Source organism: Biomphalaria glabrata, chromosome 3 (genome assembly GCF_947242115.1).
Source record: "Biomphalaria glabrata chromosome 3, xgBioGlab47.1, whole genome shotgun sequence".
NCBI classification, from domain to species: Eukaryota; Metazoa; Mollusca; class Gastropoda; family Planorbidae; genus Biomphalaria; species Biomphalaria glabrata.
The window spans coordinates 47,727,328-47,745,624 of NC_074713.1; the positions used below are offsets into that span (position 1 = coordinate 47,727,328).

Below are 18,297 nucleotides of genomic sequence, written 5' to 3' on the forward strand. Positions count from 1 at the left end.
ATGCCTTAGTCTGAAGGCAATTTTGGAGTAAGCACACACTCAATTGGTCAGATTGATCAGATGACAAATAAATATATGCTAACTAATCAAGTGGTCCCATGCTAGTAATGGGACCTTGGGTGTGTATGCTAAAATGTCTCAGTCAATAATGAAATTTATATAGGCAAGTGTCATAGTCGCCTCATTGCCAATATCTCTGAAGTTGAATTACTGGGGGGGCAGTAACTTGTACAAACTGCCATTAAAAAAAAAAAAAAATAGTAGAGACATAAATAAGAAGACTGGGACGCATGTGTTTTCCAAGATGTCTCAGTTAAAAGTTGAGACTTGTGAAAGTGTGTGTTAAAGTTCCATTGGTTTCATCATCGCCATGATTCCTGTCCAATAGATGGGAGCAGCTACCAAAAAGCAAAAATGTTCCCAACATTTGCATGGTCCTGCATGCAAGGTTCAAGTTGAGATCTCCAAAGAAAAAATAACCCTCTATCCAGTTACCATCTGTTGAATCAGGTTACGATATGAAATTCATCTTATCAGAAAATGGACAAAATTTGATGCATTTTCTGTTGCTATTAACTGGCCAGTAAAGTATTGGACCTGAATGGTTTAGATCCCACCACAAATGAATGAGATGTTTAACTGCTAGGTCTGAATGATTGGAAACCATTTTCCGACCCCTTTCAAGTGGATATACATCCTGTTCAATGTTTCACACTTCAGTGTCACGTTGCATGTGTAGCGCATCCATCTGTTCCAGGATGAAGGCTATGGTATTCTGACGAATGATTCCAATGTGAGATTTAAGTAGTGAGATCTGGTCATTGGCAATATCCAACTTTGAGCGAAGACGAGAATTTTCCTCTAGTAGCTTTTCACGGGCCTGTACAAAAGAAATGAGAATAGAAATATTATTGATACAAAAGCTATACATTAGTTCAGAATTTAAAAAAGAAATTTTCAATTACTTTATTTAAAACTTCTTATGAGTTACCCAATCAATAATCAGCTGTTCATATGTCTACAGGTAATACTTTTTTTATTTCATTTCTTTTTTGGAAAATGTTTTTAAAAAATAATTTAAAGTAATTTTTGATGTTATCTTGTTATTTTTAAATATTAGATGATCTAAGACAAAAAAGTGTTATGACTTTAGGATTTTAGTTGAAAAAAAAAATTTTGTTTGTGAAAACAAACAACTAATTCTAACCCTAGCTCTAAATTTCAACAATTTTTTTTAGCATTTTTCTAGGCATTAAATATTTTTCAAGACAGAGAGAGAGAGAGAGAGACAGAGACAGAAAGAGAGACAGACAGACAGAGACAGAGAGAGAGACAGACAGACAGAGAGAAAGCAAAAGTTTATGTAGACCCATTAAATATAAGTACGTTAAAGTCTGAAATTACATTAGACTGATTTAGTAAAAAAAAAAAAAAAAAAAGAACTAAACTTAGCATCTTAGCACATTATTGTTAAATAACCACTTAACATTTTCAAGTAGATTTTTTTTTTATATTGTGCTAACTCCAAATTGGTATGGTCCATATTTTACTGCATCTAACACAAATATGTCTTAAAACTGATATACAACATTTAAAAAAACCCCAGAGCTTACAGCTTTACATAAAATTACAATAAGAGGAAATGAAGGAAAGCAGATAAGTTTCTATAATGAATACGTTTATACACAAAGGACAAAGAAAAAGTGTTTTAAAAACATCTAAAATTTATACAAGAAATTGTTCAACAAATGACAACATTTAAAAAGCTGAAACATACTAAAAATAAAATAAAATATATTTCATAAAGCTTTGTAAAATACAGTTCATTGCATTTTGGCCTATTTTCACTAACAGCCTACTTCAACAAAGTCAAGATATGTTAGCCTAACAAAAGAAATGTCCAACAGTTTAATGTCTTAAAAAACACAACAAACAGGCACTTAATAGAAAATGTCATTTACCAAATAACACGAAAAAAAAAACAAAAGGAAAGAGCTAAAGAGGACTGGAGTACAACACACAACTGAAATACAACACACAACTGGAATACAACACACAAGTGCAACAGCATATTCAGCAAGAGTGTACAGTAAATTGCTTCTAGAAAATGTGTCAGGTTCAATGTGTTTAGCATTCCATACAGAAAAATTTTTTGTAAAACATGCCTGATTGGAGTGAGTTCTGATATAAAAACTAGAACTCAGTCAAGAATACAGATTATGATATAAGCAAGTTGAAAGTGTGTTGGAAACTTAAATAGACATGATGCTTCTATTCAGTGTCACATGCCAATTTGGCAAGTGCAGGGGGCAGAGGTCTTTGCTGGCAGGATGTCACTTTTCTCACTTTTACTAGGACAGCTAAAATCAGCTTAAGAATTTCCAGATTATTATTAATAGACTAAATGGAGGCACAGTGGCTGAGAGGTAAAGCACTTGGCTTCCAAACTGGAGGTCCCAGGTTAGAATCCTGGTAAAGACTGGGATTTTTAATTTTGAGATCTTTGAGTCCACTCAGCTCTAACCTGACATTAGTTGGGGAAAAGTAAAGGCAGTTGGTCATTGTGCTGGCCACATGACACCCTCATTAACTGTAGGCCACAGAAACAGATGACTTTTCCATCATTAGCCCTATAGACCAGTAGGTCTGAAAGGGGAACTTTTAATGACAAAATAAAGAATAGAGATTCTCAAAACTATTTAAAGGAAGATGATAATAGATTCTGGGTTGGTCTATGCATTCTGTTTGATAAATGTAGTCTTAGTGAAACATTCGATTCAATATTACAATTAAGAAAAACACATTTTATTTGTACATTTTATGAATCAAGTTTTTTAAGGTAAAATAATCAAGTTAATTCAAGTTTTGTATTCCTGTGCTTAATTTCTTGATGGACTTGCATCAAGCTTGAGTGGAACAAAAGATTGGCTAGATCCTGTAATAGTGTGACAACCACACTGCCAGAGTGATATTCATATAGTGTGTGACCACTTCAAGATAAAAAAAAGGATCATTAAAAATCAAGCAAGCAGTTGTCCCATCTTGCGATATTTTACAAAATAGCTGCTACGCTGGTGTACCTATGTTTCAGTACTTGCCTAGTACATGAAAAAATGTGTCAGAATCTAAAAAGAACCAAACTAAACAATCATTATCAAACTACAAACTTATATAGCCATTGCCAATGTGTTTAAATTGACCTTGTATGGTTTTAAGTGAAAAAATTTCTGAAAATTTGCAATTTTAATGACTTGTAGGTCTAGGCCTTTCACAATCATTAAGTTGATCTAGAGTATGATTGATTTAGACTTTTTAGAGTCAGAATTACATGAAAAATAAAACTTTTAATTCAATTGGACTGAGACCTTGTGACCTATAAGGAAGACAATGTAAAGGTCATCTGCTTCTGCAGTCTACAGTTAATGAGGATGTTATGTGGCCAGCACAATGACCAACTCAGAGGTGCCCTAAAAATCCCAAAATTAAAAAAACCCAGTCTTCACCTGAATTCTAACCCAGGAACCTAGTTCAGAAGCCAAGTGCTTTACCACTCAGCCACCGTGCCTCCTTGATGGATAAGAGAAACATGAAGTTTTATTAGATCTAGAGCTACTTCCATAGTAAGAAAAGAAAAAGGGGACAGTGTCCCTCAGGATTAGGAGACAGTCAGGTTTAGGGTCTAAGTTTTGGTTTCAGAATATTGGAAGTTATGGAAAAAGTATTGACTTTTAGTGCACTACTGGTATGTCTTGTAAAGGGGAAATAGTGATAGCAATATATAACTGTACATATAAACAGGGGGAGGGGAAAGAGATGTGAGTGTTTAGTAAGTTCACAACAGTTATTAAGGAAAAAAATATATTTGTTTTGCTACAACACACACAAATATATATTTATAAAAAAAATTGTGTCAATAGCTCAATTGTTTAGTTCTGAGTGTCAGTTAACTTCATGATAAGTGACAACTAAATGAAAGGTCATTAGCAACTGTGTGCCAGCAGGTGTTTGTGAAAGGTCATTTGAGAACAGTTAACTAATTCAATATCTACATTTGGATACCTAACAGAGGCTTATTGTATCTAATGGTTTGGACTAACTCTAATGAATGAAACTGCTAACAAAAATAAATGCACTAAAACTAAAGGGAGATAAGAATTGATGCTTATATACAAAAGAAAAAAAAATATGATTACAAAACTTGGTTTGGATGGGAATGTGGAAATAGTGTTAACAGAGCAACTTACTGCACTTCCTCTTGATATGCCACTGGCTACAAACAAAAACAAGAAAGTCACATGACATTCTACAAACACAGAGAAAGGAAACAGTCAAACAGAGAAGGACTAGCATCAGAAAGAAACAAAACTCTGTATAATGTATTTCAATACTGTCATTGTGTAAACATTTAATGAAAGGGAATAAAACCAGAACAAAGAACAAAGAAGATTTGCTATTTCTTAACAGTAACAATTATGTATTTTATACCAATTAATAATATTTTTTTTTTATTAATTTTCTGTTTCAGTTAAAGCTTAGGAGCTAAACATGAGAGCTTTAGTTAATGTGTAACTTCAGTTAAAGTCTAGGAGCTGAACACAAGACAACTTTAGTTAATGTGTAACTTCAGTTAAAGCCTAGGAGCTGAGCACAAGACAGCTTTGGTTAATGTGTAACTTCAATTAAAATATATGAACACTGCCCAGCTTCAGCTAAAAAAGTCAATCAGATTTAATTTGAATTTTGTGATGGAGATCAACCTATCTCTCTATTCTTATTTCATAACTTCTTGGGATTCACCAAGAGAACACATCACAATTCATGTCCAATTGGCGCATGAAGGTCTCCTGAACATAATTGGAACAAATAGTGACTTAGGTTGTTATAGGATCATGTCACAAAATACCAAGAAATAAGATGACACATAAACAAAATGGAAAGTCAAACTGATGAAATGAATGAGTCTCACATTGTAGGAGACATACAGGTCTGTGGGAAGCGAGAGACAGAATGAAAACTTTTTGGTCAATCACTTGTGACGTCTGAGTATCAGTCAAATTGACTTTGAGCAAGGAGAAAAGAAAAAACTTTGAAAACCATTCAGCATCAATGTCGCTTATTTAAAAAAAAAAGATGTATCCAAATAAAATAAGGTGAAAGAAAAAAAAAGTTCTTAATGCTACAATAATTCTTTTTATACAGTAGATTTGTGTGTCCATTTTGCGCAATCAAAACGTTTTGCCTTCCACGTCCAGCACAGTTAAAAGATTTTCACTTGCTTGGCAAGTTTCATGATTTATTATTTAGTGACAATATAAACATTAAGTAGCCTACAGATTTTAAAAGCAGTTCAATATAGAACAATGACAGTTTAAACACAAACTAAAGTCTACATCTAAAAGTATAGAACTATATTTTCTATTTTTCTTACAACAGCTAACAAAGAGATATATATTTAAGTCACACTGGCAGAGAAATTAACAAATAAAAAACAAACTATTTTGTCATTGTGACCACAAAATAGCAACATATATATATATATAACAAAGAGTATAAATAAACTGGATACAATTAATGTGGAAATAAAGATATTATTTTTCAATCAATTTTTGATTCTGAGACTGTAAACTGTCAAGTGAGTCTTCTCTGTTTTAGTTTAAATTAAATAGAAGACTCACCATTTTAAACAAAATAGGGAAACCTGTTCTTACTTTATTGATCTGTCAATTTGTTTTCTCAAATTTCAATTTGTGTTGCACAAACATGCAACCATTAAAAAATTACCTCTTCCGCTTTAAGCAGCCTCTCGTACAGCAGCGCCTGCTCCTCATAGTACTCTCCATCCAGGAGCGTACAGTCACGATGGTTGCGATGGCTGTTGCTGCTGTTCATCACCTTCAGGCTGCTGGACCTGCGCAGCACAGCGCCCTCCGTCTGGGTGGACTGCTGGCAGGTGTGGGACGGGGACGACCTCTTCAGGTGTCTCTGTGAGATTTTACGCTTAGCAGTTATGGTTAGGTCATGAGGTCCTTTACCTATAAGTTTAGACATGACACAACTAATGAGAATGATCTACTTAGTTATGTAAAGATGAATTGTTCTTAACTCTTTCTCTCCGTAATTATTTTCCCACGTTTCAAAGGAATTCTTCAGTTTGCTCTATTTCCATCCCCTTTTATGATTCAGCTTCAATAACGTTTTCGTTTGTAATCAGAAAATGTTTTAGTTGGTAAAGAGTTAAAGGAGAATGCATGCTCTTTTTATACAACACAAAGTAAATTTTTAAAAATTAAACAACAATTTAATTTAATGGGGTCAAATCAATGATGGTATCGTCAATTAGGAGAGAAAGAGTTAATGCCCTATTTGGGAGATATTGTCCCGTAGAGCAAGAATGTTTTGCAAGTAATACAATCTCTAAGAGAGTTGAGCTTCAAGAGATATTTTCAATCATGTTAAGGAAATAGCAAGGGAAAAATGGCCTTATGTTATTTACAAGGAGACCCATATGGGAAATAGCTTAGGGCATAAGTCTAAATCAGGTCCTGCATAATATTTCCCAAGCTTAACATCTCAAACTCAATGACTAACCCTATGCATCAAACAATGACAAATATTTAGATAAAATGAGCATATGAAGTCTTCTTAAAGTAACAAAATGAAACAGTTTTCAGTTAAATATATCTTTGTTCTATGAGACATAATATTTGTTAAAAGTTGCACACAAATGGATACAACAAAAATGGGCTACAAAATAATGTAACAAAACAAATCTCAGAACTTTTAGAGGATATTCTATCAAAACAAGTATTTAAAGTTTGGACTCTTGAAACATTCAGTACTCTGAATTTTTAAACTTTTAACAAATGACAACACTACTTGTTACTATTTTATTTCCCTTTTCTTCATTAATAAAAAAATTAATGATGAAGATATTTCTCTGTTTTTAGCAAACAGTCTCAAATCAATAGCTACTGTAACTGATCAAGTTTAATATTGACTATCTTTGGTCACTTGTTGGCAACAAAGCAAATGGTTTGAACACTGCCCTACCACTATTTTGAAACTGTCAGAAGACACTGTACAAGGTTTGCTTCTAGAGCATGGAATAGATTGCCTGACACAGCCAGAAAAACCAACAACTAGCGTTTGACTTGTCAGAGCTTAAGTCATTTATTAACATGCATGACTAGATTAACATAGGAACATGATTAGGATGTAATCATCTTTTTTTTTTTGAATAAATGTTTGTATTTTATAAGATAAGATAATTAGATTAGATAAAAAAAATTTAAGGTTAGATTCTGGTTTCATTTTAAAATTTTACCCTTGAACAAGATAAAAGTATCCCAACCTAGACATAGAGTTTTTATTGCAGAATAAAAAAAGATTTCTCAGTACATACCATTGGACATAGATTCTGTCCTCTTGTTTCCCTTACTCCGACATTCCATCACCACTTGGTCCTTACAGTGTCTATGGGCATTGATACCACAATCTGAGTTGAGAATGGAAGACATTAATTAACTTCAAAACAGAAGATGTAAAAGTAGTTCTTGAGATAAACTGACTGTGTAGAAGTTTCTTGGGATTGAGACAGTGATCTCAAGGGTTAAAGCAGATATTAGTGTCCTGAGATAGAGTCGACTTGCTTTATGTTTTACTGAGGAAACGTCAAATCCTGGTGAGATCTCAAGGGTTAAAGCAGACATCAGTGTCCTGAGATAGAGCTGACTTGCTTTATGCTTTACTGAGGAAACTTCAAATCCTGGTGGGTCCTTTAGGACCTCCTTGAGACCAACCAATGCCTGACATTAGTTGGGGAGAGTAAAGACGGTTGGTTGTTATCCAAGCAAATGACACCTAAAAATGCTGATACTGGAGTCCTTCAAAGAGCAAGCCTGCAAAGCTGTGATGGGCAGGACACGTCTGCAGAATGGAATACCCCTCCATTCTTTAACGACTTCTGTATGGCAAATTAAGGGAAGGAAAGTGCTCCAAAGGTGGAAAAAATGCTTCAGGGGCATCCCCAAAGCTTCTCTGAAAGTCTTCAGCATTGACCCTTCCACCCTGGGTGACAGAAGCACATGACAGAGCATTATGGTGTTACGCTGTGAAAACTGGCACACAAATTGCAGAGGACAAGAGAATGGTGCAGGCAGAAGAAAAGCACCAGAGAAAAAAAGCAAGACCAATGACACTAGCTCCAGCTGGAATAATTTGCCCAGTGTGCAGCTGTACAGTAGGGGCTTACATAGGTCTCGCCAGCCACATGAGGAGGCACAAAACCCCAGTGCAATGCCCTCAGTCCCCTGGATTACAAAAGTGGTTATCATTGAACCTCGATGGATGAACTATATATGTATATGCAAGTACATGACACCCAAGTTAAACATCACCTGTCCAATGAACTGCAAGGGAATTTCACTTTACAGTAAAGCCAAGAACAGCAGGGGATTAAAGCCTCAGTGCTAAACACCACAGAAACAGCTTGTTATATGGGTGTTACATTGCCCAGTTTCAATGTGGAACAAAGAGATATGTGACTTAACACCATTAGTAAAATCATAAATCTAGAGACACTTCAGGACAGAAGACTAAAAACTAAAGTAGTAAAAAGTAGTAATGATACATCAAAAACTAAAAACATTGAACCATAATTTACAAATACAAAAAAATGTAATAAAATACTCAGAAAGATACAAAGACAAAGGGGGAAGGGTGGGAGAGGGTTTAGTACTGATTATATAAAACTAAGTTCAGAGTTTACTGACCTTTGCACTTCCAACCCTGTTTGATGAGTCCCCACAGCTGAAAAAGCAAAACAAAAAAATGTCATTCATTAATGTGAGAAAAGTAAACATTTAAAAATATTTTTAAAAATTATAATAACAAAATATTTCATGTCAAAGTTCAATGCCAATTTAGCAGAATTCACTTTAGAGTTCCCAATTTTAGGGAATAAGCCAAGCCTAAGTGTAAAATTACTAGATCCAGTAGAAACAGTCTATTTTAAACCTTAGTCTTTCATAAACAACACTTTATCTTTTATTTTAACAATGCAAAGCAATTAAATTGTAATTTACTGTAAAAAAATTTGCATCACAATATGAACCAGCCAAATCTGACTAACAAAAACAAAATACAATCCTCAAAATGTACAACCACAATTCTAAACATGATCTTTTACTACTATTAAGTGTCCACTAACCAATCCAGTACAATGAATACAAAATGTTGGCTTGAAGTAGGTCGTTTCATGAAAGGCATGTTTAAAGCTGTTGCGCAGCACATGGCTGTTTGCTCGAATAAAGTAGGTCTTCATCTCTCTCTTGCTTATCATACCATCTCTGATGAGATAGAACCAAATAATTAAGTATCTTATCAATTAAATGCAGATACACAGTACACTAACAGAAAACTGTCAATGACAATAATACACAATAAAAAAAAATAATTTTCAACCACTTTGTCTAACATACTTTTTACAACCTATTGGTACATTGACTGAGGCTTTCTGTGGGTGAAACTGTTTTAGTTCTGATGTCACTTGGGAGTTAAATTTTTATATCTCTAAGGACACTTGGGTGTGTAAAATTGTTATACCTCTGAAGAGCCTTTGGGATGAAATTCTTATAACTCTGAGGCCTCTAGGGGGTAAAATTGTTATACCTCTGAAGAGCCTTTGGGATGAAATTCTTATAACTCTGAGGCCTCTAGGGGGTAAAATTGTTATACCTCTGAAGAGCCTTTGGGATGAAATTCTTATAACTCTGAGGCCTCTAGGGGGCAAAATTGTTATACCTCTGAAGAGCCTTTGGGATGAAATTCTTATAACTCTGAGGCCTCTAGGGGATAAAATTGTTATACCTATGATGCCTATTGGGGGTGAAACTGTTACACAAGGTCCCTTGGGGATGACATTGTTTTACTTCTCTCAGGCCTCTAGGATGTGAAATCATTATACCTATACATGTTATACATATGAGGCCTCTATGGGGTGAAATTGTTATATATCTGAGGCCTAAAAGGGTGAAATTGTTATACATCTGAGGCCTCTAGGGGTGAAATTGTTATACCTGTAATATATTAGGTTACATATTGTGACTTATCTTATCACAAGGATACAGTTTTTTTAAAAATTGTCCTTCGCTTCATGTAAGTAACAGTGTGCAACAAATGAATGCATTTTTCTATTACAAAATTATGCCTGACCATATGAAAACATTAGACAATGTCTGTAAGCATACATAGTATGAATTAAATTTAAAAAAAAACAAAAAAACATCTAAGTATACTAAATTTTTTCCTACACCATACCAAGTTCTAGACATACATTTCAACTCTCTATGTTTATAAACAACAAAAAAATATTAGAGAGAAAAAAATCTTACTTGTCTGCATCCAGAACACAAAATGAATCAATGAAGGGGAAGTTACCAGCTATGGAGTCAAACTCTTCATGGGAGATAAATCCATCTTTATCAAGATCATAATTTTTAAACACAGCCTATTAAAAAAAATAACCCTTAAAAAACCACAACTTCTTTTTAATAGCATACATATATAGAAAAAAACAACAACACAATCTTATTAATAACATCTAATATCATATTGCACATTAAGAACTTTAGAAGAAAAAGAATATTTGCTTAGTGAATACAAATAGGAGTAGTATTGTTGGTAAAATAAATTATAATATCAAGCTTTACATATTATATTATTTTTACCCCTATTTCACATGAAGGTAAAAAAAAAAGTGCTTGAAATACTTTCTTACGAGGACTTTGGTATTGCAAACAATCAAACAGACAGACAGACAAAAGATAATCACAGGGAACACTCACCTCTACCATGTCATGGACATGTTTGTTGATGGTATCCGAGTCAGGTGGACTTAGCCCCAGCAGCCAATCAGCAAACACCACAGGCTTGGTCGGAGTTGTTGGCTACAGAATGGGAAAGAAAAAAAAATAAACACATTTTTTTTTTGCTAAAATACTTTGTACAGCTTTACACAAGAGTTAAAAAGAGTTTTCAATGACCAGCTGGACATGTGTAAATGAGGCACGTGTCATGTTTATTTGACACAGTTGTTGTTTTTTTGTAGTTTTAATCTTCTGACACCAGCATTTAAAATAGAGACTGTACTTAATAAATGTTCAGCAAATCTAAATTTTACCTATGGTAATATCAGCATTAAAAGACCATGTTGTACAAACATAAGAGTTGAAAAGATAAGAGGAACAGATTAACATTGTTATCAGCATAAAATTAGAGAAACATATTGAGAAGGCCATTTTTGTACCAACAAAAATGATGATAAGATTAGAAAAACAAAAAAATTACCATGTTATTCTGACATTAAGTTGATAATAGAAACTGATTGTCATACCAATATAAAGTTGATAAGAAAAACAGATTGTAATACCAGCATAAAGTTGATAAGAGAAACAGATTGTCATACCAGCATAAAGTTGATAATACTAACTGATTGTCATACCAATATAAAGTTGATAAGAGAAACAGATTGTAATACCAGCATAAAGTTGATAAGAGAAACAGATTGTCATACCAGCATAAAGTTGATAATAGAAACATTGTCATACCAGCATAAAGTTGATAAGAGAAACAGATTGTCATACCAGCATAAAGTTGATAATAGAAACAGATTGTCATACCAGCATAAAGTTGATAAGAGAAACAGATTGTGATACCAACATAAAAGTTGATAAAAGAAACAGATTTTCATATCAAAAAGTGGAAAACAAAAAAGAAGTTGATCCTCAAACTCTGGACACAGTGACTGATATTGACCTATACACCCTTTAGGTCTTTAAATGAGTACTTTACTTTTCAATGTTTTCAGGTAATTTTATTAAACCTTCCATTGGGGGTTGGTAGATGCTGAAAACTAATCCAAGTTACATTGATTTGTTACAAGTTAAAAACTTATTTTGTTAAGTTCACTACAGAAGGATAAAATCAAGTAAGTTAAGAGAGGTATTCCTTTTTTTTTTTTAACAACATAACTGAACAAAAAAATAAATTGTGAATCATTATGACAACAGTTATGTACCAAATGTTATATCAGAAATTTCCTACAAGCTTACTGTTATGTTTGTAATATTTATTTAACAAAAAAAAAAAAAATTTACTCACAATATTAAATTCTATACAAAATAATTTTTTTTTAGCTTTAACTTACAGAAGATAGAGATCCTCTTGGTTCCCTGGCTAGTGAGAGCTCATAGATTTCATCCTCTGTATGATACAAGTCTAGTGACAACTGCAAAGGACCAACAAGATTATGATAGACACATAAGTCACAACATTTCACTCAAAGTAAACAGAAAAAAAAAACAGCTTCCTCAATGTCAAAAGTTATACTTCAACTCACACACACACATTGGTTATTACAAATAATACCATTCCAATAACCTAAAGACATTTGTAAAAGTCTTTAAATATCTTAGAATCTTATTCATAAACATGACTACAATGAATTGAATTATTTGACTTCAAGTTCTTAATACATGTAAAGATAATAGAAATAAACTTTCTCCCTATCACATGTAACATAAAGCATATAGTTTATTAGTACTCTACTCTCTGGAAGTTGTTACAACAATAAACCAGTCCAATTGAATATCCCTAATTCAGCCCATATATTATGAAAAACCAAACTTACCCGAAGTGTGTTCACCAGATCCATATTAGCATCTATTGGGATAGAATCAAGGCCCTGCAATCTGGTAAGTTCTTTCAAGATGATGGCCAGCTGTGCCATCTTTCTAAAATTCAGAAGATTACCCTCGACCCGGTCAGGCAAGGCGGTATGAAGTGAGATAAGATCTTTGAGATGAACACCTCTGCGATTCAACAATAAATTACAGTAAAACTTCAATAAAAAAGAAAAAATTGTGTACAGATGGCTAAACATTTAACTTTGTGTGTTAATAATAATTATCTCTATCTGAATTTCTCATCTTATTAATCTATGTTCACAATTCACAGTCTATTATCCCTACTCTAGAACAGTCACCAACAATCTCTATCAGACTATTGCACCATGTTAAAAAGCATTGAACCTCAGAAAGAGGAGGCAGAACCAAGGTTGCGGAGGAATGGGTAAAGTTTTACAAAAAATGACGGACTGGTACACCATTCCTCTCCTCTAAATATGAGAAAAAAATCATAGAAAAAATATCTTATTTTATATATATGTTAGGCTACCTATTTTTCTCATTTCCTGTTTGTTTTCCCACAGATATGAAAGAAACTTTGAATATATCTAGATGAAAGTAGAAACTTACAATATAGGTATTTTAAATCCAGTACATTGATGATACACTTTGCGGTAGTTACTGAAGTTGTTATTTGAAGAAAGTAAGTCTGTCAGGTCCATGAGGGTCTGTTTAGGAGAGAGAAATATGAATGCATTAGCTCCATAAACAATGAGTTTTTAAATTAACATCCCATGACATGAAACAAACTGAAGACTTTGTCAATTTTGATTACAATCTTGCAAAATACTTAATTGTAGTTCAAATTCACATTCAATGAAAAGATGTTCATTAACTCTTTCTCTACATAATTATTTTCCTCGTTCCGACAAAATTCTTCCTTTTGCTATGTAATATTTCACTACCCTTGTTTGATGAAGCTTCAATAAAGTTTTTGGTTATCAGAACATATTTAATTTGGTATAGACTATAGAATTAAAGGGGGATGCATGCTCATTTTAATTAAGACAAAGTAAAGTTTATAGAATAAAAAAAAATTAATTTAATTTAATGACTTCAGATCAACGATGGTATGTATCTTCAATTAGGAGAGAAAGAGTTAAGCATTTTTAAAGTATATGTAGATTTTGTCTAAGAGAAAGTTGTTTAGCCTGAATAAGATCCATACTCTTGTAACATTGTTGACTTTTTATAATGTTGTATATGTGTGAGCTTGAACAAGACTTCTCATTCAGGAATCAAACAATAAATCATCCCCAAGAATCATTTCCTCTTTTTAACCAACAACTAAACACATACAAACTTTCTCTAGGCAAAAGATTCCAATGTTGTTGCCAGATTTTGTATGTCAAAATTAATATTTAGAATAAATGAATGGAAGTTATCAAAGGAATGACTCACCTTTTGTGATTCTGCAGGTAAACAGGCGATAGTTTTGGACAATCTTGCCAATGCACTATGGGACAATCCTCCAACAATGGCCATCAGGGTGTTGAAATTCTGTAATACTCTCAGGTGCTGTCAAAACATTTAAATACAAATATAGAGCACAAACAGAAGCCAATTAAAGTTTCTATAAACACTAAAGGTACATTCTCTTTAGCCAAATGAAATGTTTATAAACACTAAAGGTGCATTCTCTTTAGCCAAATGAAATTTCTATAAAAACTAAATATGCATGCATTTCTTTCAACTTTGCAGCTTGAAATATGGAGAAAAAAGTCTGTGTCATTGTGATCTTTTCATTTATGAGTCAGGGATTCTAAATGACAAATGAACTGAATGCAGTCATGTATCAAGCAATCTTACAATCAATCTTACAATCAATCTTACAATCAATCTTACAAGTGATACAATCTTACAATCCAAATGCAAAGTGTGGAATCTGAAAAGAGTAATATTTCACTTACTTTAGAGACATCAATAAACTTGCAGATCACATCCGCACGCTGCTGTGGTGTGGTCTTGCTTAGCACCATACACTGAACCCACTGAGACAGACCGTTGAACAAAGCTATAGAACGTTCCAGTTTCGGCTGGTCTTTCAGAGATGCTGTCAGGGCATAGTTTTTATAATCTGAAAACTGAACAAACACAGAACATGTCAAGAAAATTGGAAAGCAGCTTGATCAAGTTGTTAAATGAAAATAAAAATGGTGCCAACAGTCTTATGCAGTTCTAGAACTTTATCAATTGTTCTTCAAAGCTAAATTAACTGGAGATCTTACTAGATTTTTCTAGGGTGCAATATTTTTAATAAGTTAACTTAGTAAATTAGAGAAGATCTTCAGGTGAGAAATATTTGACACCATTATACGCCATGCAACATGACTCAGAAACAATGATTCAATATTTCATTTTACTATAACAATACCATATTCTTTATACTTTATATAATACACAACTATAATTCATGAAAGCACTTCTATTTTTAAATTGTCACATTATTACATAATTTCATGTTTATACATTAAGATTATAATTAATAAACTGATTTATAGTTTCATATTCCAGTATATTTATATTAAGATTGATGGTTTCTATATTTAAATTATACATTTATATAGATGCAGTTTCTTATTTCAGCGCTTAAGTTATGACTCACATGAACTCTCCTAAAAGCTTTATATTCTAAATAGGTCAACTGTGTGGCCAGGTCTTTGGGCTCCAAGTGGTTAAACACCAAAGAGACTTTCCTGGAATGTTTCCCATGGGTTGTACTTCTGACAGACATGTTCCGCATCCAGTCATAAGATGGTCTGAAAGGTCATGTGATGGCAAATTATCATTCAAGTCAGAAATCCAAAGCCTTCCATCCATTTTTCTCTCTATTTAGGGAAACAATTTCAAGCAAACACTCATTCTCTCTAGCTAGGGAAACAGTTTCAAGCAAACACTCATTCTCTCTAGCTAGGGAAACAGTTTCAAGCAAACACTCATTCTCTCTAGCTAGGGAAACAGTTTCAAGCAAACACTCATTCTCTCTAGCTAGGGAAACAGTTTCAAGCAAACACTCATTCTCTCTAGCTAGGGAAACAGTTTCAAGCAAACACTCATTCTCTCTAGCTAGGGAAACAGTTTCAAGCAAACACTCATTCTCTCTAGCTAGGGAAACAGTTTCAAGCAAACACTCATTCTCTCTAGCTAGGGAAACAGTTTCAAGCAAACACTCATTCTCTCTAGCTAGGGAAACAGTTTCAAGCAAACACTCATTCTCTCTAGCTAGGGAAACAGTTTCAAGCAAACACTCATTCTCTCTAGCTAGGGAAACAGTTTCAAGCAAACACTCATTCTCTCTAGCTAGGGAAACAGTTTCAAGCAAACACTCATTCTCTCTAGCTAGGGAAACAGTTTCAAGCAAACACTCATTCTCTCTAGCTAGGGAAACAGTTTCAAGCAAACACTCATTCTCTCTAGCTAGGGAAACAGTTTCAAGCAAACACTCATTCTCTCTAGCTAGGGAAACAGTTTCAAGCAAACACTCATTCTCTCTAGCTAGGGAAACAGTTTCAAGCAAACACTCATTCTCTATCTCTCTCTTGCAACATCCATATTGATAATTAAACATTACACAATATAATTTATCTATTGTGTAACTAATAGTAAACAAAAACAAGCACTCAAGAATTACACTCAAAGTCTGTGCGGGAGGTTTTACTAACTTCAAAGTCTGTGCAGGAGGTTTTACTAACTTCAAAGTCTGTGCGGGAGGTTTTACTAACTTCAAAGTCTGTGCAGGAGGTTTTACTAACTTCAAAGTCTGTGCAGGAGGTTTTACTAACTTCAAAGTCTGTGCGGGAGGTTTTACTAACTTCAAAGTCTGTGCAGGAGGTTTTACTAGCTTCAAAGTCTGCAGGAGGTTTTACTAGCTTCAAAGTCTGCAGGAGGTTTTACTAACTTCAAAGTCTGTGTGGGAGGTTTTACTAACTTCAAAGTCTGTGCGGGAGGTTTTACTAACTTCAAAGTCTGTGCGGGAGGTTTTACTAACTTCAAAGTCTGTGCAGGAGGTTTTACTAACTTCAAAGTCTGTGCAGGAGGTTTTACTAACTTCAAAGTCTGTGTGGGAGGTTTTACTAACTTCAAAGTCTGCAGGAGGTTTTCCTAACTTCAAAGTCTGTGTGGGAGGTTTTACTAGCTTCAAAGTCTGCAGGAGGTTTTACTAACTTCAAAGTCTGTGTGGGAGGTTTTACTAGCTTCAAAGTCTGCAGGAGGTTTTACTAGCTTCGAAGTCTGCAGGAGGTTTTACTAGCTTCAAAGTCTGTGTGGGAGGTTTTACTAGCTTCAAAGTCTGCAGGAGGTTTTACTAGCTTCAAAGTCTGCAGGAGGTTTTACTAACTTCAAAGTCTGTGTGGGAGGTTTTATTAACTTCAAAGTCTGCAGGAAGGAAGTGTTAAGAGTGCTGCAGTTCCTTTTCAGACCTTGCGATCTATAGGGCAGATGATGTCAAGGTCATCTGTTTCTTTGACCAACGGTTAATGAACAGGATGTCATGTGACCAGCACAACAGCCAACTGCCTTTAATTTCCCCAACTCAAGTCAGGTACCCATTAGAGTTGGGTGGACTCAGGGGTGTCTAAAAAAAACCAACATTTCAAAATCCCAGTCTTCACCAAGATTCAAACCCAGCACCCCAGGTTTGGAAACCAAGCGCTTAACCACTCAGCCACCGCGCCCCATCAAGAGTGCTGTTAGAAGAATAGAAGAGAAAATTAAAATGGATGAAAATTTAGTTGACTTCCTTATAAACAGTTTTGCCTTAAATGATACTTTCTTTAAGTACCATTGTTTTATTTTACTGTTAAACTAATGATTCTATGAAGACATACTTTCACCACCCCAATCTTCCCATAATGCAAAGGATTGCGTGAAGTGTGTTCCTGGTGATTAGGCCTACTAAGAAACTCACACTTTAGACACATCCACCAGTTCCTTTAATCTGTAATTGCCTTCAGCCTGCAGAAGTGAACTCAGTCTCTTGACTGCAGTGGTGACTAGAGTGTCCATATCAAAGTGGAGTGGAAACTTGCAAATCCAGTATCTAAAGATAGATACAAGGGAGATAATATGACATTAATTATATCAGCCCATTCAAGCATACATATAATTTTATACTTGACTTTAGGAGAGAGAGAGATGGATAGCTTACGTAAAGGTAAATAATAAACACAATGAGCCAAACAAAAAATAGACGACTGTTTATAAGCTAATTTGTTATTTGGATAATTTGGGTTTAAAAACCAACATTGTCAAGTTGAAACTATGAAGTTAAATCATTATTCCCTGTATAGAAGGTACGGCATCAATTATAACATATGCGAGGGCAAAAACACACAGTATACGAGACATGGAGGGGGTGAGAGTGTGAAAAAGAGAGACAGGAGTAGGGTAGGGAGAGCGGAGAGAAGGTTATGGGAGGGAGGCAGTGAGAAGGAGGGAGGGAGAGAAAGGAAGAGTGGCGACAGAATAGGATGAAGGACAAACACAAATGTACGGACAGATGGAGAGACAGATTAGAGATAGAGAGAACGGAGGGGAAAAAAAGAAAACCGGCTAG

The 18,297-nt window shown here is 34.3% G+C and overlaps 1 protein-coding gene across 8 annotated transcripts in view; it reads right to left on the bottom strand.

Moving 5' to 3' along the window:
* Positions 1–249: 249 nt before the first annotated feature.
* Positions 250–18,297, bottom strand: part of LOC106080248 (ras guanyl-releasing protein 3-like) — a 103,702-nt gene continuing 85,654 nt past the window's right edge. For 5 of the 8 annotated variants that reach the window (XM_013241580.2, XM_056022388.1, XM_056022387.1 and 2 more), the window contains 14 exons: positions 17,650–17,781; positions 15,349–15,502; positions 14,654–14,827; positions 14,145–14,261; positions 13,314–13,411; positions 12,689–12,869; positions 12,206–12,286; positions 10,845–10,946; positions 10,392–10,507; positions 9,209–9,347; positions 8,772–8,808; positions 7,403–7,495; positions 5,782–6,032; positions 250–880 (listed from right to left, as the gene is read on the bottom strand). In XM_013241580.2, the coding sequence (XP_013097034.2) occupies positions 710–880; positions 5,782–6,032; positions 7,403–7,495; positions 8,772–8,808; positions 9,209–9,347; positions 10,392–10,507; positions 10,845–10,946; positions 12,206–12,286; positions 12,689–12,869; positions 13,314–13,411; positions 14,145–14,261; positions 14,654–14,827; positions 15,349–15,502; positions 17,650–17,781 (1,846 nt within the window). In that variant the 3' untranslated portion in view covers positions 250–709. Of the gene's footprint in view, positions 881–4,244; positions 4,271–5,781; positions 6,033–7,402; positions 7,496–8,771; positions 8,809–9,208; positions 9,348–10,391; positions 10,508–10,844; positions 10,947–12,205; positions 12,287–12,688; positions 12,870–13,313; positions 13,412–14,144; positions 14,262–14,653; positions 14,828–15,348; positions 15,503–17,649; positions 17,782–18,297 lie in introns of all 8 variants that reach the window. The other 3 variants (XM_056022389.1, XR_008776798.1, XR_008776797.1) reach the window with 3 other exon arrangements.